General features: G+C 34.1%; 1 protein-coding gene across 1 annotated transcript in view; it reads right to left on the bottom strand.

Annotated features, from left to right (window-relative positions):
- Positions 1–2,023: 2,023 nt before the first annotated feature.
- INTU (inturned planar cell polarity protein) overlaps positions 2,024–25,559 on the bottom strand; it is a 67,077-nt gene continuing 43,541 nt past the window's right edge. Inside the window, exons 9-16 of the mRNA XM_012643287.1 lie at positions 19,000–19,053; positions 14,774–14,836; positions 13,734–13,955; positions 12,622–13,101; positions 11,155–11,252; positions 7,344–7,533; positions 4,847–5,004; positions 2,024–2,489 (exon numbers count right to left, since the gene is read on the bottom strand). Of these exons, the coding sequence (XP_012498741.1) occupies positions 2,378–2,489; positions 4,847–5,004; positions 7,344–7,533; positions 11,155–11,252; positions 12,622–13,101; positions 13,734–13,955; positions 14,774–14,836; positions 19,000–19,053 (1,377 nt within the window). The 3' untranslated portion in view covers positions 2,024–2,377. The remainder of the gene's footprint in view (positions 2,490–4,846; positions 5,005–7,343; positions 7,534–11,154; positions 11,253–12,621; positions 13,102–13,733; positions 13,956–14,773; positions 14,837–18,999; positions 19,054–25,559) is intronic.

Below are 25,559 nucleotides of genomic sequence, written 5' to 3'. Positions count from 1 at the left end.
CATTATTATCCAATTATCAGACTGACCTACTTTCAGATGTGACTCTGAACATATTTGGAAAAATAGGCAGCTAAGTTTACCTATAATGCTTATTACTTCAATATCTATTTAGAGATCAAAAACAAGATAATGTTTGGTTTTATTTCTTAAAAATGCAGTGCTTCTGTAACATTGAAATTATATTGCACATCTACAATATAGCAAATGATTTTCCTTTTATTAACATCAGCAGTATGCTTTGCCTTTTATTTCAGTTATTGAGAGATGGTCTCCTGATTCTTTGACATCAGGAAAGCAATTCAACAGATCAAAATTTCATTAGATGAAACAAAAAAAGTCCCCAATGTTAAAAGCCCAAGCCTTAGTTCAGTCTGTCCGAAAACCTGAAATGATCAATAACTGCATTTATTAATAATTATCAGTTTTAGAAATAGCTTGTGATGTTTTGAGGGACATATCCAGAAATTTAAGACATTTAATAAATACTTTTAAACAAAGTGCCTTAATACATACATGTACACAAGCCATCCTCAGATAGTAGTTAAGAGTCTACCATTTGACTCAATATTGTGATTTTTAAGGGAAGGATATTTCAAGCTATTTCTACAACATTCAAAGGTTTATTACCCTAATGTGAATACCAAAGTTAAGGTCCACTAGTCACTAATGGGACAAATATGCTGTGGTTTATGTCTTAAATGCCTAGATGAAAATCTCTTAAAATAATGACAGAGTGATAATGTGTTTCAAGACCAAATGACTCAAATGGTGTTTCAAGACCAAATGACTCAAATGGTGTCCCGGCTGTGTTTTGCAGTTTAGTTCTGAGTGAGCTGGCGCTCACATTTGAGGCAAGGAAATGCAGAGACTGATTTTAGATGTGCTGGTATAACTTATCTTCCAAAGCTTAAGTCCTAAAGAGGAAACAGCCCAGTGTTGTAAAGTGCTGGGGGCAATGAACCTCCAGGAAGATCAACTGGGTAAATGTCAATTAAAAATGTGGTATTTAAAATAGAAAGAAATTAGCTGGACAACTAAAAATATACATAGAAAAAATTAGCCGGGCATGGTGGCTACATGCTGGCATGTAGTCCCAGCTATTCTGGAGGCTGAGGCAGTAGGATCGCTTGAGCCCAGGAGTTTGAGGTTGCTGTGAGCTAGGCTAACGCCACGGCACTCACTCTAGCCAGGGCCACAGAGTTAGACTCTGTCTCAAAAAAAAAAAAGAAAAAAAATGCGGTATTTATGTTTTTCCTTTCTCTAAATTTACCAAATTCTCTCAGCCAAAGATAATTCTCATACCATTACTTTTCTTTTCCTACTAGAGGTCAAGTAAACTATTGTTCACTAAAGTGTTCCCCCTTTGGGAAAACCTGATGCATAATGATCCACATTTGTAAGACAAAAATTTGTATTTTACAAAAGAAGTCACCATAGGATTTCTTTAGCCAACACAATTCAGTGTTTTTTAACATGATTTAGTTTTAAAAAAAAATTTACATACAACTTTCCTTAAATTCATGAACTGTATAAAATGTAAATGTAGTATACCTGAATATATTTTAACAAAAAAAGAACAATGACAGTTTACAGACAAATAGTCTTAAAAATATATCCTAGTCAAAACTGAGCCTACCTGAAAGAGTAAACAGAATCAAATAAATAAAAAATAAGTTTAATTCTGATTTTTTCTCTCTTTTCCCACAGTGAGGTATGTACTAAAATACTTAAACTAATGAAAAGGTTCTGATAAGGAATCAGTACTTGGACATTACAAATTTAGGTACGGACCAATATGCAAGAGAGAAAAAAAGCAGTACATTTTACTTTTATTCAAGAGGGACTTTTAAAACCTAAATGCTATCATCTCATTTGTACATGAAAACTCTGAGTTCAGAGAGGTATAAAACTTGCTCATGGTCACAGCACTAATTAGTGACAGAACCTGGTCACCTCCTTCCAATTTCATGATTCCTTCACCAGATATCAATGTTAGTTTTGAGAAAAATAAACAGTAAATTGGGTATTTTTCCAAAATAAACATTTCCTATATTAATTTTATATAAAACACTTCACATTATTTCAAACTAGTCAATAAATTAACATTATATAGCAAAATAGCAATAAGTTAAGAATCCCCTCCTTTATATTTTGATCAAGTATCTTCTCAAAAGTCTAACAATATTACGTTAAGATTTAATGCATCAATTCCAACAGCATTTCATCTCAATATTTAACAATATTATGTTCAATATTGAAAGGTGAAAAGAAGTTAAACCTTATCTCTTTGTGTATCACTCTTGGCAATTCTAACAATTCAAACAGCAATTCAGTTTGATGTTATATGCATGTGTTTCTGTGCATCAAGAAAACACAGCTACAAGGTTAATCCAAAGAATAATTTAAAAGCCATTTCAACGGCAATTTCTGTTACTGAGTCATGAAAACAGACATAAAGTTCTTGAGGTTTTGGATGAAGAAAGAGTCTCCTGCAGAAGAAAAAAACACATTCATTTCAGAAATTAAAACAAACAAAAAAAATTAAAAAAAAAAAACCCTAACCCTTCAATTTATTTTATTTTTTTGTTCCTGAAAGAATCAGTAGTAAATTGACAAACCACTAATCTAAATCTATAGTAGGGGGAATATAGCTAGATTGATTTCTAAATATTAATAAATCATACATGCCTTAGGTCAATTATTTTTATTGTTTCAGAGTATAAGAATCCTATTTTATATGTATTACCATACTACTCAGTTTTTAAATATTAAGTCCAGTCATTATTATTACAATAAAGCCAATAGCATTAGCATCATTTTAAGCACAGTAGGTATTATTTTATTGCCATTTGCATTCTAATGTTTTATTTTATTAAACATATAGCTCTTTTTGCAGATAGTATTGAATTGGGATTAACATTAAAATTTTATTTGGTTTTCTTAAAGAATTAACATTTTAATCTATTTAATCAGTACTAATATATATAAATTGAACTATTTAAATTGGGGACAATTCTGTCTCACTTTCTTACATTTCTCTTCTACATACATCTGCATCATGATAATTCAACACCGTTTGTTTCTTTTGTTCCAATTGCTGTGAACATAGTTAATGCTCCACTGTACGCCTGCATTGTGCCTAACTGGTCTTTTCATCTCTAGTCTCTCTTGTGTCCATAGCGTTCCATTGGCTGCTCCCAGCTTAATCTTCCAATAGTACCACTCTGATCACACTACATGGGGTTAAGCTTATACTGAGGTTTCCCAAGCCTGGTTGGTTACACATCATAATCACAAAGAAGCTTACTAAAACTACAGATTCCTACTCCCATAGATTCTGATTCAGTAGGTCTGGGGTGGAGCCCAAGCATTTCTGATTTTAACAAGTAATCAGGTGATTCTAAATCTCTTTACAAAAGGGACTTGTAAAGTGTTTTTCATACATCTTAATACCACATGGTAGGTGTCCAGTAACCTTACTCCTACCCAACTTGGTGCCCTTTCCTCCACCAAATATTACTGTAGCTCAAAAGAACCTTCAGTGAAGGCTCTCTGCAGTGGTCTTAACTTAGCTTCCAGCTTGATCTTTCACTTTATCTTTGTATATGCCATTCCTTTAACATCCTGGCAAACCAGTCTACTCACTGCCATGCCTTGTGATTTCCACTGCTGGATCTTTGTTCATCCCATTCTCCTTTCCTAGAATGGTCTACCCAAATCCAATTCATTTTCTAAACAGGATCAAATGGAATCTTTAAGCCTTTCTTTGTAATCCTTGTTTAAAATCTGCCCCCCTCAAAATTCCTTTAGCATTTGGTTTTATCACTTAATTCATTTTATACATATATTTATATATATGTATACATATATATTTATATATGTATACATATATATTTATATGTATATATCTATAATATAGATCTATAAATATATAGATATTTGAGCATAATTCATATTTATAAGGCCAGATGTAAGGCCCCTGGAGGCAATGACCATGTCTCCATCTTTGTGTTTGCCATACCACCCACCTATCCACCCACCACCACATTTTGCCAAGCACAACTCCATCTACTAAACCATCACATATTTATAAAGTGACTATTATGTGCCAGGTGCTGTTGCAGGTGCCAGTGGTGGACAAGACAGATGCAATTTCTGACCTCATGAAGCTGACATTCTAGTGAAGGGGGAAAGAAAAGAAAAGAAACAATAATAGGATGATATAGAGAATAACTGGGTAGCCCCTTTAATGGGGAAAGAGATCATGGATCCTCTCTAAGGAGATGACCCATTACTACTGGTATATATCAAGGAGCTAGATATGGAAAGGTTAAGGAGTAGAATATCCCACACAGAAGGAACAGGAGAAACAAGATTTGATTGGTGCCAGTGTAGCTGGTGCTCAGCAGATGGAGGAGGAGGTTGATAGGAGATGGAAACAGAGGGGCAGGGGCCTGATTGGGCATGGTGTTGTGGTGGGGACCGAGAGTGGGGAAGGAAAGAAAGAGAGAAGAGGAAGGAAAGAGAAAAAGCAAGGAGAGAGAGGGAAGAAAAGAAGGAAGTAGTAAAGGATGGAAAGAAATAGAAAAATTGTGGTGTTATTCTTTTAGTGTATTACTAATATAATTTTGTAATATAATAGAACAATTTTTTTTTTTTTAGTAGAAAAAGTCTTTGGGAAGGATTTAAAGGAGTTACTTAGCAAATTAAATTCTAAAATATATTAAAATTCAAGAGCTAGATTAATTTCTGTGCCTACATTTTAAAATGTTAATCTCCTTTACTATTTTTCTTTCACTTTTCTAACATTTTTACTTTACGTTCAAATACTTTTCTTCCCACTTACCCCACTACCCAGTAAGCTGTAACTGGTGGTGCTCTTTTCTGATCAGTCCAATTTTCAGGTGAACATTCAAACAACACACCATGTTCTTTCACAGGGTTAAAAGACAACACTGAATTTGTTGAATCTGAATGATCTGCACCATTTAGTGCTTTCTTTTTCTGTAAATTAATAGGTATTATTAGTATTAACTAGCATTATCAGTGTTACTTTAAAATGTTTTCACATATTGATTTGAATTGGCTGATCCTAATACTTAAGTGCCTGCAATGACATTCTTCTTACTTGCAGGAAAATTTCTATTCTTCCTTAATAGTTTAAATACCATCTCCCTAAAGGAGACTTCATGGATAAAGTGTCCCTTGACTCTTTCAGGAAACACTTTACCCACAGTCCTATATTATTAGTATTTATATTATATTATAGCAGTAGTTTATAGGTCTGTCTTCCCCAGAAGATAGAGAATTATAAGCTTTTTTTTTTCAAAACAGAGACAAAATACTATTCATCTTTGTATTTTTTAAAACCAGCAGTGCCTGGTACATAGTAGGTACTTAATAAAGGTATTCTAAATGAATAGATGATTCTGTCATAAATTTAAAACACACATATTTAAAGCAGTAGTTTTTCTTCCTTTGATGTATAATCTCTAAATTTCCCACTGATCAAAGCATTAGTAAAACAATGACTCATTTAAAATATAAAGACTTTATAAGGCTCAGGCCAAAATAGTAGAGTCATCCTTGATTCTTCTCTTTCTCTCATAATTCTTACCCAATAAATCAACAAATCATTTTGGTTCACCCTTCAAAATATAACCTGAATCCAGAAGCCATAATCATTTCTTGCTTTGAGAATTTCAACAACCTCTTAACTGGTCCCTGCCTCCACCCTTGCTACCCTACAGCCTGTTCTTCCCATAGTAGCCGGAGTGATCCTTTAAAAAAAAATGACCCTCCCCCACTCAGAACTGTGCAAGAACTTTCCATCTCTTTCAGAACAAAGCCCAAAGTCCTTTTCATAGTTTGTTAGGCCATGCATGGTCTGGCCCTGCTACCTTTGTGATCTGATCTCCTTCCACTCTCCTGCCTACTCAGGCCACTCCAGTGCTCTCCCAGCCATTCCTACCTTTGTGGTTTTGCACTTGCTATTCCTGTCTTCTGGAAGCTCTATCTCCAGAGAGCCACATGGCATGCTTCCTCACTTCTTTCAGGTCTCTGTTCAAATATTGCTTGATATGATCATAGAGACCTTTTAAAATAGTAACTCCCACCTCTTATTCTTACCATGTTTTATTATTCTCCTTGACATTGATCCTTCCTGACATACTATTTACTAATTCATTTGTCTCCCCCATTAGAAAACAGACTTCATAAGGGAAGGGACTTTGTCTGTTTTGTCCACCGTTGTATTCCCAACTCCCAGAATAGTATTCGGTACAGAGTAGATACCTCAATATTTAAATAATATGGGGAAAACTCATTTATATTACTAAATATTATCAAATAAGTTAATGAAATATTCCCATATAGAATCTATCAGTTATGTTAAATAGGGGAAAAGGAGCGTAAGAACCAAAAGCACATAAGAACATCTGGTCAAATATAACATTTTTGCAGATAACAACTTCTGGGAACTTGAAATTCTACAAGGCAGAATTTTACTGCTGAATGAACTCCGACAGATGACATAATTCAGCTCACTCACTTTAGAGCTGAAGAAATAGGAAGAGTTGAGGCTCATTCCAGGATTCTTTATTCCCAGCCCAATCTTCTTTTAAACCCAAGTTCTTCCCAAATTTGGCATCCTTAACACATGTATTGCTATATATATTATTAACAATTTTTGGAGAGATTTTTGGTTATATGATGTCACAAGTAGACCTCTGTACGTTTATCCTTTCCAAGAAGTCAACATATATCTTTTCCTGCCATTAAAACAATCTAATTGATATTGTAATTATATATAGCATTACTACTTATCCAGCAGGTACAGTATTAAATAGAACTTCATCTTGAATTGAAAAGCAAGCAACCAACCAAGTGCTGAAACATTTAAAATAGCATTTGTCTCTGGTTGTACGTGAACCCATTATGTTCCAAAATACCTTATGCTGTTGGCTGAATACTTAAAGAATTATCACAGTTACTTTAGGAACCAATTGGTAGATATTATTGATTAAGCAATGGTTGAGTCATTAGAAATCAAATGTAGGGGGTTAATTTATACTGCAAACTACCCTATTCTACTTTTCTATAGAAAATACAGGTCCCCCATTTCCTGAAATAGTAATTCAGGACATTAAATTCAACATTATGAAACAAAGCTTTGAAGTATTGTGAGTATAATTCTTTAGGCACCCAAGTTAGATTGGGTGCCAAACAAAAAAAAACCCAATCAGACAAAGACATTGCTGGACATATTGATTAGAGAGTAGAGAGAATGCTTACAGATATGGATATTAAGCTGACAGAAAACTGTATTTACAGCAGTGCCCTACCTCTTCCATCAATGTCTGTTGGAAAACTGCACGAATGGAAAGACAACATTGATGGAAATTCTTTATTAGCTGAGGGTGAACAGAGCCACTTAGCTGTGCCACCTCTTCATGGGTAGGAGTAATAAAGATTCCTTGCACTGTTTCCAAGGCAACATAGTGGAAAAGCGTGTTCTCAGGACCAGATGTCAATCTTGAAATGAAAAAAAACAGAAAGAGTAGAAAAAAGAAATATAAGTAAATGTAAAAATATTGCTTCATTTTTAATTTTGTAGACTTCTTACAATCTTTTATCTAGAATATAGTATTAGCAGTACAATTAGGAATGGGGAACTGGGCCAAACATTTAATTCCCTCTTTGTCCTTAACTGAAGTATAGGCTAAGGTGAAAGTTATTAATTCCCTTAATGGAGGCAAATACTACATGTTATGCGAGGATAAATAAACACAAAATCATTTGCAAGTAACTTAATCATCCCTTTGCTAAACAATCCAAATTGGCTAAACTCTTCTTTTTCCACAGTTGGTAATGAATAACTCAGCTCATATTTGGCCCAGTTAACTACAAGCCATAAACAAGGTATCACTCTAGCATGGACCACATATAAAAATAACTTCCAACAAACTAAACACATTTAAGTTATTAGCATTAATGTCTTTTACCATCATTGTCAAACTGATGGTTCTGAAGAAAAACAAAATTACTATTATCAACTGCAAAGTTGGATTAATATTTTATAATACCATGGCAAACTGGTAGCATTCTACTACCTCTCATCATTACAATTTTCCTTTTCTCCTATGTTCTCTTACTATTTTCATTTTTCCTTTACTCCCCAACTTTTCCTCTTCTATTTAATTGCAGGCCAGCAGAACCTTTAAATACTATTAATTTCTACCAGTAGTAAGGAGAGCTAAAGAACAACAGTAACAGTTACAACAAGATAACAATAATAGTTACCATATACTGAATGCCCTCTATGTGCCAGGGTAGGTGCTTTAAAATACCTTAGTCTTCATTCTCATACTGACTTTGCAAGATATTATCTATTACTATCCTCATTTTAACCATGAGAAAATCAGGGTTCAGAAGATATGGATTAACTTGCTTGAGAGGTCACATAGCCAAGTGGCAGAGCCTAACTGACTCTGAAGCTTGCTCTACAATATCTTGCTTTTTTCTCTCTTCTGATTGGCAGCCTTTAAATATATGGACAAAAATTCCCCACCAGCATCTCATTCACTGAAGCTGCACTGTTCTAATCCTTCTATGATAAAGGCTCTCTGTACTAAAAAATGTCTTCAGTTGTTTTTTTCTAGCCATAAGCACAAAGGCAAGGAAAAGGCATATTTCAGCTCTTAGCTTACATACTGCCTAAATCATCCATGCTGATTAAATTCCTGTTAAACTGTTAATTAGACAACATGATCCAAATAAACTTCTTATCACTGATTTACGGACTTGTGTTCTCTTTTGAGACCAAGAATAGGGAGGGAAGGAGATCATCTACGAATTCTTTTCTCACTTTTCCATAGGGTAGCTGGCTCATTAATAACTGGTAACTGATCTCTTTCTAGAAATAAAAATTTAAGATGAAAGGAATTATGGTTATTCAAAAAGGAAGATAATTTAAAACATATGTTTTAATCTGGAGGTCTTCAGATTCAAGAAAAGGTACAAAACAGAAATTATTCTTTACAAAAGAACTATTAATAAGTTTCCTTATGAAGGGGTTTAGAATTACATTTTCATTATTTTTTTAAATTTTCTCTCAAAAATAAACCACAACAAGCAAGTTTAGCTTTTGAAAACCATAAACTCACTCAGTATGTATTAACTAAAAGTTAAAAAATCTTTAAATAAGCAATTACTCAGTAGGCAGACAAAAGATTTGTACAAATGGCAGATAAAGTCAGATTTGTTCTTCAGGAAGGTTACCCTTGCAGTAGAGAATGGATTCAGGGTAGGCTGGGAGATGGGAGGCTGCAGCAATCAAGCCAGGTGAGAGAAAAATGGAACCCTGAACTAAGCAGTATCAATAGGAGCTGAATGGATTCATGAAAGATTAGAATGCAGGATGGATAGGATTTGGTTACTGAATGAAATGTTTCATGTGCATTATTTTTAATATATATTTTGACTTTACAAAAAATATGTACATATAAATCACAATAATATGTTTATCCTGTTTTATATCATGCTTTTAAAATAAACTATATAATATGAAAACACCTTTTCATGTCAATAATGAGAATAAACATATGTTTTTAGCATTTTTTAAAATAAGAGAGCCTACGATATATACCAAATGTGAATTTATACTTAAGCCACTGAACTCAAAAAAAGAGTTTCCTTTTACTAGAGATAATGCCAAAATAACATACATACTTTAAAAATCTGATATGGAGGTAATAAAATTTCAGAGCAGTAGTTTTTGTTAAGTGGAAGCCTAGGGTTTCGTGAAGGTACTTTAGGGTTCCATAAAAGGTTTTGTTCCGATTTGTCTAAAAACCATTTTTAACTAAAAATTAAACATTTGTATTTCGAGGCATTAAATACCAAATTTTAACACATTATATTTCCAATATTTTATGCAGACAAGTTATCTTATTTTTGCCCTGACTTCAGAAAAAAAGAATTTCCTCACAACTCTGTGACATATATATTTGAACTTGTAAAATGTTTCAGTGATCAAGAAGGTGATAGCTCTACCCTTCTTTGTGTGTGTGTGTATGAATTCCATTTGTAAGTGCCTAGTTGTTCAAATATTAATGAAAGTATGCAATTGAATTTATTACGCCAGTGGTTCCCATACATGATGTCATAATTAAATATTGGGCAAGGCTCACTCAGACCTGCTTGTCACCACATAATAATTACATAAGAAGTGAATACATAGCATTTCATGGTATAATAATTACAGACAATTTAAGCTGATAAACATTCTCTCCACACTCAGTTCCTTTCACTTCAGAATTCCCTACTCAATGTAAGTTTGAGGCTTCACCTGTTTCCTAAGGAGGGTGTTATAGGACCTGTTCCCTGGGACCCAAACTCTGAAAGGGAGATAGGCAGAGAGGACGTTTATTAGGAAGCACTCTTGGGAAAAACAGCCGTGGGGGGCGGTGTGACTAAAGCAGGCTGGCGTGGAGGGAGCAGCTCAACTGTCCTGCAGTTGCAACAGCGGTTCAGTGGATTCCACTGGGAACTTTGAAGCTTCGATGGCCTTTCAGAGTCGTCTTGAATTTAGGCAAGGGGCCAAGCCTTTGTATTCACTTATCTATTAGTCATTAGAAGTGGGCTACTCCCAGAGAGGAGTGTAACTTTAGCTGAGTCAACAAACTTCCATGGAGGACACAGCCGGGGAGAGATGCAGCTGTGTGGCATTAGCAGCCATCACTCCTAAGTGCTGGGCTAAGGGGTCACTGGGCAGCACACCACTGCATCCACCAGAGAGTCTAAAAACAGTAAATTTTAATTTAATTTAAATTTTAATTAAAATTTTTAAATTTAAAAATTATATTAGACATTCAAAAGGGAGGTTATTTGTGGAAGAGAGATAAAGGGGGACTTTCACATTTTGAAATATTACCGTGTGTTTTTATCTCTTATAATACTAATATGGTCGTTTTCCTATATGTGTAATGAAATATTACGGAAATACCATAGATATTACTGTTGATATGTAAGATATATCATAATTCCATTTGTTGAATAAAATCTCTATATGTTATGGAATTGTACTTTCTCATTATAAAATTTCCCCAAAGACAGAGTTTAAGTGAAAAAGAATATTGTAAGGAAATTTCTTACTTCATTGTGTTATATATTTCCAATTCTTTTTCTGGAAGGTCCTTTTTCAAATTTCCCAAATGAAATGGATTTGGAAGAGTAGACTTCTTTTTAGTGACCTGTAAAATACAGTTAAGGTTTATATCTAAGAATGGAATCAAACAGCAGAAATAATTTAAAAACCAAAAATCCTTCTAAGAACTATTTACTATTTTGCAATGCTTGTTTTAAATATTTTCAATGCTAACTTGTACTTCTTGGCTTATCCTTTGCTAACAGGCATCCCAGAGCCATGTCATGGAAGGGCATGATGGTGTTCCCTGAAAACCTCCTACCAGAGCTATTATGGAGCCATTACCAAGTTTATATGTATGCATACTTGTCTCCCTCTCTAGACTCTGCACTCCTCAAAGTCAGGGGCTGTGTCTTATTCATCTCTGTATCTCCTTTGTGTAACACAGCCCTTGGCACGTAGTAGGTGTTCAAGCAACATTTGTTGAATGGTTGAATCTTAAAGGTTAACTCAATTTCTCTTGGGAGTTGCTCATGGCTTTGCAATTCTTAAACCTATCCAAATCCTCTTTGACTGTATTTCCTACCAATTTCACTGACTGGGATAATGGGTATGGCACTGATGTGAGTACTTTCTAACTACATTCCACTTAGGGCTCCAAGAACGCTCTATTGTTTGGAAGGAGATTGAATCTATGGTTGTTTATACCACGCCACTTAGAATCTCATATTTTATTTATGCCCTTTCTCAGATTCTTCCTCTTTCATGCCTTGTCTGGCATCACCTCCATCCACCCAAATGACAAGTTTCAAAATGTTTTGAAAAACAACACAATCACTAGAGTAAGTACAAAGCCTCCCAAAGCAATTATTTTGATAATCATTTGGATATTTTATAGTATTTTCATGGAAAACAATCAAGAAAAATGATAAGTAATCTGAAAAATGAACATCCTCTTTGCTTTATAGTTACATTTTGAATCTTTGAGTATGGGCATCAGAACTTCAGAGGTGCAGATAAAAAAAAACCAACACCTCATCTATAAAAAATAGGATAACACACAAACACACACACACACACACACACACACACACACACACACACGTACATTTAAGGTTCTGATTTTCTCCATGTTTCTGCAGAACATTTTATTGGTCAGATCAGCCCCCCAAATGCCCCACAGCTAGGATGTTCTCTGATATCATTGTAAATAGAGAAAGAAGAGAGATAAACATGGAAAGTAAGATTATAAGTACTGTTAAACAGATATCCTGGACGTCAAGGGGCTCCTGTCTTACTACCTGGTATTTCTTTTCTTTTGGGTTCTAAATAATTGGTTTACCAACAGTGTCTGAAACAATGACCATTTCAAATAAGGAATGATATGCCATCAAAAACATTTTCTTACAATTATAAAATAAGGACTGGAGAGACAGCTTAGCTCCCAGAATGTACACACTTGAATGAACACACACCTTAAGCAAGGCCCCACTTTCTTCTGAACCATCAGCACCCTGAGATTCTCTTTGCTTCTGTACTGCATCCGGTGTAGTATGGAGGGTAAGGCCAACACCCTCTCCACCTTCACAACCATTGTCAGATCCTCCACTGCTTCGGGAAGGACTGGGCTTACGTGTCTTTAAGGAATAGTCACCAAAAAGGGTTCTTCTGCATGTTGGAGAGGTTGCTACTTTAGTACCTTGTAGCCTACTGAGAATAGGTGAAGTGGTCAAACTATCTGTTTTTTCACGCGATCCAGCAAGGAACCAGTCAGCACAAGACAAACAGGGGCTTGGAGGAGACGCCAGCCGTTCATCTATGCGAGAATCTACTCCTTCCAGCTGGTGAAGAGTTGTTTTGACCTGATCCACATATATACAGTCTGGTCCAGGATTCCCAATAGCTTTGGATGCACATCCTCCAGCTTCTAACAGTACACATAACAAATAATGTCTCTATAAGAAAAAAAATTATTAATATAGGTTTAGCTACCATTAAAATATTTACATATAATATACATGTACAAATTTATGAATACTAAAGACATATGGGCATATGGCATAATTACATAATGATTATTAAAAATTCCTCCCACCCTTTTCCTTCTTGGTTACTATCAATGCTTCTTAATCTCAGTTGAAAACAATCTCACATTGCCTTATCTTGATATAGCATCAACCACTTCTCTTTGCGCATGGAATTCCCTAACTAAGATAGCTAGCAAAAGCCTTAATTATTGGAAGTCCTTTCATTTACAATTACATATTTATTCTGATCCTGATTCTATATTCTTTTCATGTCTCCCTCTATTTTCCAAAACGAGCCAAAAGATAAAACCCCTATAGAAAAGACAACAAAAGACCTTAAGAACTTGCTAAAATCTTTTCCTAGATTTTATTAATATTCCTCCATGAGTATTAAGTGAATGCAAAAGTAGTAAAAGGGCATATAATATGTTCTTCAATAGTGGTATTAGACATACTCATAATTTTAAATGAGCATTTTTTTGTGTATTTATTTAGATAGTCAATAGATGCCAAAAAAAAAGGAAAGAAAGAAAAATCCCAAGAAGCCAAGGTAAACTTACCAAGCCAACAATTAACAAAAAATATCTCCCTTCAGGTTCCTGAAAGACTTCAGTATTTGAGTCTGCAGGAGGTTGGAGGTGAGACTGAGGAAACACTTCTCTCCATATTATCAACTGACCAATTCGTTGTTTTGCTGCTAAAGGCAGCAGGCAATAGTGGCGACAGTATATAGCAATATCAATAAGATCATCCTTAGGCAAATGGCTGCATATCAAATAACCCTTGAATGTAACCACAAAGAGCAAAAGTCAACCAGTGGTACAAAGCAATAATCCCATAATATATTTCTAAGAGTTTTATAAACACTTCTTCAGTTGGCTTAAAATATTCTAGTTTCAAATGAGATAAATGAAGATGTAGCAAAAATAAGTGTTTTTTCCTTAAGTCAAACCAGAGATCAAATGATAACTTCAGGGACAAAACAGGTAGACTTAAGCACAAAGCAAGACCACTTTTGTGTAGAATAGGTTGAGAGTTTGGCAAAGAAGTGAATTCTGAGGATGGAAAGTGGAGAAGTAGAGGTCAGGGTAGGGAGAGACTGACTTTTCACTGTGTACCATTCTGTACTGTCCGATTCTTTGTTAGATGTGTTTTACATGGTGTTTAAGGATCTTATTTTTAAAAATAAAAATACTTAAATTCATTTGATGTTTAATTTGCTTTACATGGAAGTCAACTAAACATTAAAAGATTTACTTAAAAGATGCGCGGTTACATCTGAAGATAGAATAAAAAGCATACTATTGCAAAACAAAATCAAGGAAGTATTGTTCTTCTCTCTTACACACTTGGTTCTTTGAGTATTGTTTCTTCTTCGCACATTTAAAGACACTGTAGAATGCAATAAGACCATAAATATTTACTATATTTATAAATATGTAGGTACAAGTCTTGTTTTAAGATCTTAATCTTATGGTACCTACATTCAGAGGAAAAGAGATAAATGTATTTTTCATGTTTGTAAAAGTTTGAGGAAATTTACTTTAGGTCTGTTTATACAGCAGTTGGACATCTGTAAAGATTTCAAGCTTCAACTTACCTTGTAAAATAGAGAAGACCCCAAAATTGTATACAGCCGCCTCATGTCATAGTAATCCTCAGACTGGGGGAAAAATTCACAGTAGATTTATATATTTGTTTTTTTGCAATAAAAAAATCTCACTTGAGCTATAATAGTTAAAATGGAAATGAAATTCTTTAGTAACTAAACTTTTGATAGTGCCTTCTTTAGAAATCAATATAGCAGAGTATTAGGGTGAAATATAATATGCTTATATATTTATTTGACTGAGAACAACCTTATTTTTGATTCTTATAAGTCACTGTTGATTAGAGACATCTAAGAATAGAACATAAAATTTGTTACTCTATGAGGGATTTCTGAAAACAAGTCTTTTAAGACAAAAAACTTCCACTATACACCATCGAAAATATCCAATACTACCACATACTACTTTTGAAAGCACAAGTTGGTACAGCCTATTTGCAGGCAACTGAATGGTATGTAAAAAAAACTAAACACATACACCCTCCCTTTGAGTAATTCCACTTCTAGAAATCTATGGAAATGCTCAAACAATCAATAGAATTAAGAATTTTTAGAAGGATTTGTAACATAGAAAAATTAGAGATAATGAGAAGTTCAACAACAGAGGAATGGTCAACTAAAGTAGATATGTTATACCACAGAATCTCATACAGATGTTAAAAAAATAAGATTGATCTACATGAACAGGCATAAAAGTTTCTGTTCTGAGGCTTGCATTCTCAGCAAAGAATGAAAGCTACAGAACAAAATATATGCTATGATCTAATTTTTGTTTAAAATGCTCCTCTCCAATTATATACATGTGTGTTGGTTTGTATGTGGGAATGTAACTGTAAAAGCAGTTACACCTAGGGATGGAAGTGGGTAAGATGGACGAGGGAGGACATTTTGCTTTAAATAATTAGTTATGCTTGCATCTTTACTCAATAGGCATGTATTACTATTATTTTTATTTATTTATTTTTGAGACAGAGTCTTGCTCTGTTGCCTGGGCTAGAGTGCCGTGGCTTCAGGCTAGCTCACAGCAACCTCAAACTCCTGGGCTCAAGTGATCCTCCTGCCTCAGCCTCCTGAGTAGCTGGGATTACAAGCATGCACCACCATGCCCGGCTAATTTCTTTCTATTTTTTTTAGTAGAGACAGAGTCTCGCTCTTGCTCAGGCTGGTTTTGAACTCCTGACCTTGAGCGATCCACTCGCCTCGGCCTCCCAGAGTGCTAGGATTACAGGTGTGAGCCACCACACCCGACCTGTATTACTATAATTATTTAAAAAAACAAACAAACAAAGAAACCTAAAGAAAACTAAAGACTGGAAATAACCTAAATATCCTTCAATTGGGGAATGGATGAACAAATTGTGATACCTCCATACAATGGAATACTACTCAGTAATATTAAAGATTGAACTGTTGATACAACATGAATGAATCTCATATCCATTATGCTAACTGAAAGAAGTCAGACACAAAAATTATCTACTGCATGATTCACTTTATATGACATCCTAGAAAACATAAAATCACGGGGACAGAAAACACAGTGATTGCCAGGTATTGAGGGTACAAAGAGGAGTTGACTATAAAGGTGCACAGAAGAATTTACTTAGTGTAAATTATAGCTTAACAATAATTTTAAAAAACTACACAAAAAAATACAAAGTTAGGCTATAAGATTAAATCTTAAACCTGATTTTGCAAAAAGTTTAGAATAGGTCCTTATTTTCATTTTTTAAAGATAAAATTTACTGTGAACTGTTCTGTGAGTTTTGACAAATGCGTACAGCGGTGTAAGTGCCATCAAAATCAGGATGTAGAACAGTTCCATCAACACTTCCCCTCCCCCAATTTTTTTCCTATCTCATTGCCCAGATATACGACAATTTGTCTATTCACCTGTTGATAGACATTTGAGTTATTTCTAGTTTTTGGCTATTACAGATAAAGCTGCTTTACTGTATACAGGTCTTTGTGTAATACATATGCTTTCATTTCTTTTAGGTAAACAGATGGCTGTAGAATGGCTGAACCATATGGTAGGTATATGTTTAGGTTATTAAGAAGCTGCCAAATTATTTTTCAAAGTAGTTGTGCCATTTTATATTCTCAATTTATTAATTATTTTTCTTTCATGGATTGTACTTTTGATGTTGGATCTAAGGAATCCCAATAGATCCTTTTCTAAACATAGAAAATATTGTTAGCTCTACTGCTCATTAAAATAATGTTCTATAAAGGCAGGAATTAGATTTTTAATTAAACCTGTAGGATATAAGTTCCAAAAACCAGATATTTTAATACTTTATACCCAAACTCTCTTACTGATTAGTATCCATCTACACATTTTCCATCAGTGAAAACATTATGACCTATGAAGAATTCACCATGCTTAAACTTCCATTATTCTTACAAACAAAACCCCCTTCCATTTGCTCAGGATCTTAGTTAAGACTCATCTACCTCTTCAAGCTAGCATTCTCTTTCCACTTTCACTAGCAAACTTCTTGACAATGACCCAACCTTTTTGGGTTCTACTTCCTCACTTCCCGTTTACTTTTTAAAAGAACTTTTATCACTGAAAATTCTAGCATATATAAACAAAGAATAGTACAATTAGCTTCTTTGTACCCATCATCACGCATTTAACTATGACCATCTTGTTTCATCTGTCCCTCTCTTCTTCCTCCTGACCCTGCTGAATTATTTCAGAACCAATCCCAGATATTGTAAATACTTCAGAATGTATCTCTAAAACAGTAGAAATCTTTTTAAAAAAACATAATACCATTACCACATCTAAAGAATTATTCTTATCTAATATTCAGTCATTAGCATTTACATTTTCTTGATTATCTCATAGATGCTTTTTAAAAGTTTATTTAAATCAGGATCCAAGAAAGTCCATACATTACGCTTGGTTGATCTGTTAAGTCTCTTGTAACTTATAGGTTCTCTCTCAATTTCTCTTCCTTCTCCCCCTGCACCACCCCACTGTTCTTTTCTAATTTATTTGTTGAAGAAACTGTCCTGCAGTGTTGCCCAGTCTGGATTTTGTTGGATTTTGATTGCAACCCCTCTCCCCCAAATGGGGTTATTTAACATGCCCCTTTTTTGATGGTATTTTGTATAAATTGGAAGTTAGATATTGAAGCCTCATCAAGCATATTTCATAGGTGGTTTGTGTGCTTCCATCAGGAACCACAAACTATCTGTCTGTTTTTCTTTTTGTGATAATAACAGTTATTGATGACCATTGCCAAGATCCATCAATTCATTGAGGTACTGCAAAATGGTAATATTCCAATTGTGTCAGTCTTTCTTAATACATCAGGTAGACTACTTCCATAAAGAGAAACTCCCCCCATCTCTATTTCATAACCTTGACATATGTATGGTTCAGACAGGAAAGGCAGGATAAATGTTTGATTCTTCCTCATTTACCAGTTTTTACAAAAACGAGTTGGTTCCCGAGCATTCTCCAAAGCGGACCAGTTTCTTTTTTTTCTTTAGCATCATTATAAATTCATGGACTTAAACTTATCTGATGTGTTTCACTCTGTTATAGTTATTATCCTTACAGATGCTCAAGAGAGAGCCTTTTCAAGTTGTCTTCTGACAACTTGAGCCCTACTATACTCTAGCAATTTTTTAAGCTTCCTATATTTCTGATATGACAAGATGTTCTCAGACTTATCTTGTACATTTTCAGCCCCAAATCTGGAATGAGGCATTTCTTGAGGAGTCCTGGTTCCTTTGGTGAGAAATGTTATTTATACACAATAGCCTGGGTGTTAGTGGCGCTTATCACTGCTGAGATAGTCACTATTTGTTGGCCTTTTCATGGGCCAGAGCTAGGAAATATAATTTTTTAAAAGATTAAAAACTATACTGATATTTCCAATTTAAATTCAGACCTACAGGGGTTCTTATTTAATCAATATTACATCTATAGTTCTTTTTCTTCAAAAAGCCCAATTCTTAATGATACCATTGTAATTATCATTTTTTAATACCATAATCTACATTGTGTAACAAATATTTCAACTAAGCAGAAAATCTTAAAGGAAGAAAGATAGATTTTGTCAGTGTGAAAACAGAGGCCTAATGTTGCATATTTCAAGATTATTATATGTCTACTTGGTAAATATTTAGTATAATGACTGATATATAAAATAAGAATTCAACATTGAGCCTTTCCTAAAATTCACTCCTTCTCTTACCAGTTCTGCAAAATCTGCAGCCTCCAAGTCACTTAATGTCGTGTCTAATTCCATCTATGTAAAAAAAAAAAAAAAAAAAAAAGAAAAATAACATAAACATTTGACTCATTAGTTGTTATGGTTTTAGCAATGGACATATAAAAAGTGCTTAATGACTACTTGAAAAATTGAGTAAGTATCTTTCTCCTCTGTGTTACTTAAGAAATGTCTCAAAATAGAACACTTTGTTTTCAAGCTTTGTAACTGTAAAAAATTTATTTATTTAACATATGGATATATTTCAACTAAATTTCAATTACTACAAAATGGTTTTCACCCTGTATTCAATGCAAAACAATTTATGAAGTTAAAAATTGCTTTCCAGTTTTAAGTTAGAGATGAATTTACTTAATCCATTAACTTAACTCCTTAGATTTTTTAGAAGAAAATTAAAATCAGTCTTAACATAGTCAACCTACTTTGAGTTATTCTTGTTTTTCCATTTTCTGTATATTTCTCAACAGTTAGAGTTTTGGAAATTATCAACATTCTTCCCTGTCTCTCTCCTAGATACAATGCTTTATACAAAAGGGTCGTCAATCTTTATTCCTAGATTAAAACATGAAGGCAAGTGTTCCTCTGGAATCTGGCACAGTTAAACTACCCCACAGAGTTATGAGAAAAAACCTCTTACTTAGGATTTGGCCTTTGTTTCTAGGGAATTGCCTGAACTCTTTCATGTATTACCTTTGTTCTGTCCTGAAGCATTCAAAATTTAAAAACAGAATAAATTTAATCTGCAACTTAATCTGTAATGCATACATATAAATTGAAAACTATTGGCAACTGAAATTTATAGCATACAAACTATTTGTGAATAACAATCCTCTTTTTTTTTCTTAAAGGCCAAGGCATGCACTGCAGGACTGTTTCACACACATACTGTGTTCTTACTGAGATGACAAAAGCTTTTGAAACATTATTCATGCCTTTCAATGCTTTTCACACAGTATGACTTATTACTCATTTGTGACCTACATTTTTGTGCATCTAGCAAATATTTCATGTTACATTTTTTGTAGCTATAGTGTGTCTTGTGAAAAACTATAAGACAAAAAAATTACCAATGTGATTTTTGATTTCAGAAACTGTTTAATGAGTTGCTATTCCTGCTAACTAAATGCTACTGGCTAATGTACAAGATTACTATAACTGTTTCTTCATATTCCTTAAGAGAAACTGTAGAATATCTTTTCTGTTATCATTCTAGTATGCCCTAGGAAAATATAATTGAAAGAGAACATCGACAAACAAAATAAGGAAATTCTCAAACACCTGGGAAATAAAACTGAAGTGAGACCTCATCATATACTAAACTCAGAACAAACACATTTTTTCCAAGTTAAAAATAATTATTTCCACTTAAAATTTGCCAGGCACAAGTTACCTCACACACATATGTTTTTAACTAGATTTCTTAAGGCATTAAATTCCTTAATATTTTCCATCAGAAGATATATAGTCAATAAATCCTACTATTTTTAATATCGTAAGAAATCTCAAAGAGAAAAAGAAAGTATATTTAAGTTCTTTGAGTTTGCTGGCAAAACAAAAACTCTGGAGTCTTTTGGTTTTCAGTTCCACACATAAAAATCCTGAAGTCACTACTCTGCCCTACCAAATAAAAAAGTGAACTGACTGAAAAATCAGTAACTCAAGACAGACAGAAGAGCAGATGGATACAGGAATTCATGGCTTACTAGAAAAGAAACTCCTGAGCAGAAATGGGACAGGAAAACCTGAGCTGTCCTTGATGAATTGCTGGAGGCTCTATGTGGACCAGTCTGAGAGCTGAAATCCAGGGAGACCCAGTCTTCAGGGGTCCCAACACTTTTGTGAGTTTTACCACCAGGAGCTCAACCAAATTGTCATAGTAAAATATTGGAGAAAAATCTCCTCATTCTTCTGGCCGGGGCAGGGAAAACAGAACTATTTTGAAATATGTCAGAGCACTCTGCTTTTCTCAACAAGGCCTGTCCTCAGTAGAAATTCATATAACTATAACTTAACCTGCTGGGGTATTATCAGAGCATAACTGACCTGGGGGAAGGAAAATACCCAACTCCACTAATAGCCTTCTATGTGGGAGGAGAAAAACACTCTAACCTTCCACTTGAGAGAACAGAAATACCTTTAAAAAATAGGTAAAAGACCTGAACAGATCCTTCTCAAAAGAAGACATACAAATGGCCAATAGGTATACGAAAAAATGCTCAACATCTCTAATTATCTGGGAAATGCAAATCAAAACCACAATGAGATATCGCTTCATACCTGTTAAGATAATGGCTAATATCAAAATGAGAAAAAATAACAAGTTTTAGTAAGGATGTGGAGAAAAGGGAACTCACACACTGTTGGTGGAAATGTAAATTAGTACAACCACTATGGAAAACAGTATGGAAGTTCTTCAAATATTAAAAATAGAACTACTATATGATCTAGCAACCACACTCCTGGATATATATTCAAAGGACCTAAAATCAGTATGTCGAAAAGAATTTGCACCCTCATGTTTATAGCAGTACTATTCACAATAGCCAAAATATGAAATCAATGGAAGTGCCTATCAACAGATGAATGGATAAAGAAAATGTAGTATATACACACAATGAAATACTATTGAGCAATAACAAAGAATTAAATCCTGTTATTTGTGACAACATGGATGAACTGGGAGAACAATATGTTAAGTGAAATAAGTCAGGTACATAAAGACAAATACTATATGAACTCACTCACATAAGGAATCTAAAAAAGCTGATCTCGAAGAAGGAGAGAGTTAGAATGGTGGTTACCAAATTCTTGGGGTGGTTAGGGGAGAGAGTGGATGGGGAGATGCTGGTTAAAGGATATACAATCACAGTTAGATAAGAAGAGTAAAAAATTAAAAAAAAAAATTGTCCAGAATAGAAACATATAGGAAAAAAATTAGACAAATGATTGCCTGGGGCTGAGGGTGGGTGGGAGAGGACAGGGAGAGGGAAGAGAAATGGGGAATGACTACTAACAATTGTGGAGTTTCTTTATTGGATGATGAAAATGTTCTAAAAATGATTGTGATGATGGTTTTACAGCTCTGTGGACATACTAAAAATCAACAGATTGTACATTTTAAATGGGTGAATTGTATGATATGTGACTCACATGTGACTCTCAATAAAGCTGTTAAAAAAATAACTTGCCTAGGGTCACATAACTAGTAACTGTTCAAGCTAGAATTTAAAAATACACTGAGTGTAACATTGAATACATATATTAGAAAAGAAAGATCAAAATCAATAATCTAAGTTTCTATCTTAGGAAGCTAGAAAAGAAGAGTGAATTAAATCCAAACTAAGCAGAAGAAAATAAATAATAAAAATTAGAGCTGAAATCAATGACATTGAAAACAATTGAAAACACTGAAAACAAGAAACAATCTAAATAGGCTTATATTTATTAAATAAATTAGATAAATAAATAAATAAATGAATTTAGAATCAATAATTAATCAACTTATAAAACCAGAACACTCCAGCCCCAGAAAAAAACCAGGCCAAGATGGGCTTACTGCTGAATTCTCCCTAACATTCAAGGAAGAAATCCTACTATTTCTCTAGAATCTCTTTCAGAAGATGTGATACTTACTAACTCATTCTGTGAGGCCAGCATTACCCCAATACAAAAACCAGACAAAGACATTATGAGAAAAAAAATATAGAGAAAAACCCCAAAAAACTATAGGACAATATTTCTCATGGACATAGATGCCAAAACACTCAACAAAATATTAGCAAATGGAATCCAACAAGGTATAAAAAGAATTATACAACACAACCAAGTGGGATTTATACCAGGTATGCAATGCTGATTTGACATTCAAAAACCAATTAGAGCAATCCATCACATCAACAGGCTGAGAAACAAAAATCACATGATCCTATCAATAGATGCAGAAAAAGTATCTGACAAAATCCAACATCCATTCATGATAAAAACTCTCAGTATACTAGGAATACAGGAGAACTTCCTCATCTTAATAAAGAATAGCTACAAAAAATCTACAGCTAACATCATATTTTATGGTGAGAAACTAGACACTTTCTTACTAAGATCAGCAACAAGGTCAGGATGTACTCAGTAACCACTCCTTTTCAACATCATACTGGAAGTCCTACCTAATGCAATAGGATAGGAAAATGAAATACAAAGCATACAGGAAGGAAGAAATAAAACTGTCTTTGTCCACATAATTATTTATATAGAAAATGTGAAAGAACTGACCAAGAAAAATCTCCTGGAACTAATAAGTGATTCCAGCAAGGCTGCAGGATACAAGGTTAATATGCAAAAGTCAATTGCTTTCCTTTATAAAAGTAGTGAACAAGTGGAATTTGAAATTAATCATGTAATACCATTTATATTAGCACCCTCCAAAAAAAATACTTAGGAATCTAACAAAGTATGTACAAGATCTATATGAGGAAAACTACAATACTAAGATAAACAAGGAGAACTAAATAAATGGAGAGATATTCCATGTTCATGGGTAAGAAGACTCAACATTATCAAGATGTCAGTTCTTCCAAACCTGATCTATAGATTTAATGCAATCCCAATCAAAATCCTAGCAAGCTACTAAAGTTTATATGGAAAGGCAAAAGACCCAGAATAGCCAACACAACGTTGAATGAGAAAAACAAAGTTTGAGGACTGACACTACCTTATTTCAAGGCTTATTATAAAGCTAGTAATCAAGACAGTGTGGTATTGGCTAAAGAACAGACATATAGATCAATGGAACAGAATACATAGCCCACAAATAGACCCACATAAATACAGTTAACTGACTTTTTTTTTTTTTTAAATAGAGACATGGTCTCAATTCTGTTGCCTAGAAATGAGCTAGTAACCCATGGAAAGACAAGATATGGAGGAACTTAAAATGCATATTACTACAAGAAAAGAGCCCATCTGAAAAGGCTACATACTGCATGATTAAAACTATATAACATTTTGGAAAAGGTAAAATTATGGAGATAATGAAAGGATCAGTTGTTGCCAGGGGTAAGAGGAATGGGAGGGAGGAATAGGCAGAGCACAGAAGATTTTTAGGTCAGTGAAGCTACTCTGTATGATATTATAATGACAGACACAGTCATTATACATTTATCCAAACCCAAAGAATATACACCACCAAGAGTGAATCCTCATATAAACTATGGACTCTTAGTGATTATGATGTGTCAATGTAGGTTCATCAATTGTATTACTCTGGTGGGGGATGTTGACAACAGGGGAAGCTATTCATGTGTGATATGTAGGGGCAGGGGCTATGTGGGAAATCTATTCCTTTCTCTCAGTTTTGCTGTGAACCTAAAACTGCTCTAAAAAATGAAGTCTTTAAAAAGAAAAGTTTCAAATGTTATTATTTGACTTTTACTTTAATCGAATAGACCTTTAGACCACTTTATCAGAAGGTATCTATCTCTCTTTCTAAATGTATTGCTTTTAATTCTCTTAACTGCATAATAGAGAAAACATCTACACTATACCCCCATTGTTTCCTCTATTAATCTTGCCTACTCAACTTGACTGTCAGCGTCTAGAGGCTCTTCTGGATTCTGCAAAGCACAGCACAAACCTGAGCAGCTGGCACAATGAAGACTGACTGATCTCCACACATCAGCATTAGACTTAACGAGAATAAAAGCAACCAAAGCATTGGTGAGATAAGCAACAGCTAAGATTTGAGGTAATAAATTAAAAATATTTATACCAGAATTCACACGGTAAACTTGAATTAAGTTTTTACTACAACATAGCTTGGGTTTCTTAATGGGCAGAAGTGGCTATGGCATAGTATCTCATTTAATACTAATACACCTCTTGTAACTAAATATATTATATGGTGATCTACATTGATGAAAATGTCTGAAATAATCTTGTCAGTCCTTTAATAGTAAAGTTATTCTGGGTATACAGATATGACTAAAGTCAAATTGATAACACTTAACCATTACAAAGTCTTATCATTGGTAAGCTATCTATATGACAAGCCAAAAGCTAATCACATATGTCCACGTAAAAAGATTTTGCTGCACTAGTGGACTTTGTGTTTTAATTGAGAATACTGCTTGTGAGTCAATCATTTCATCCACTTTTAATTTATATAGAAACATAATTCTAACTTGAAAACCTTGCATTATAAAATCGAAGTCACAAAATGTTGCTCCACGAATTAATATAAATATATTGGAGACAGGAAACGTCTCAGGAGTTTTGCAGAGCTTTGCCTTGAAGGAATATGTGAACGTGTTAGTTTGCATATCGAAAGCTGTTTCATCTCAGGAGGGCATCTTTGAAAGACAGTAGTGACTGAATCCCACAAGGCGCCCCGATTCTCAGACCTAAAGGTTTGGATTTGCTTTACAAAGCAAGGCAGGTCTGCTACAAACTACAGGATGAGAGCTGATCAAAAAGTGCCATCTGTGGCTAAAAGCAATTAGTCCAAGGGACAGTTCCTGCTTAAAACTCCA

This window comes from Propithecus coquereli, unplaced genomic scaffold (assembly GCF_000956105.1).
Source record: "Propithecus coquereli isolate 6110/MARCELLA unplaced genomic scaffold, Pcoq_1.0 Scaffold195, whole genome shotgun sequence".
Taxonomy (NCBI): Eukaryota; Metazoa; Chordata; class Mammalia; order Primates; family Indriidae; genus Propithecus; species Propithecus coquereli.
This window is presented reverse-complemented; position numbering and strand designations above follow the sequence as displayed.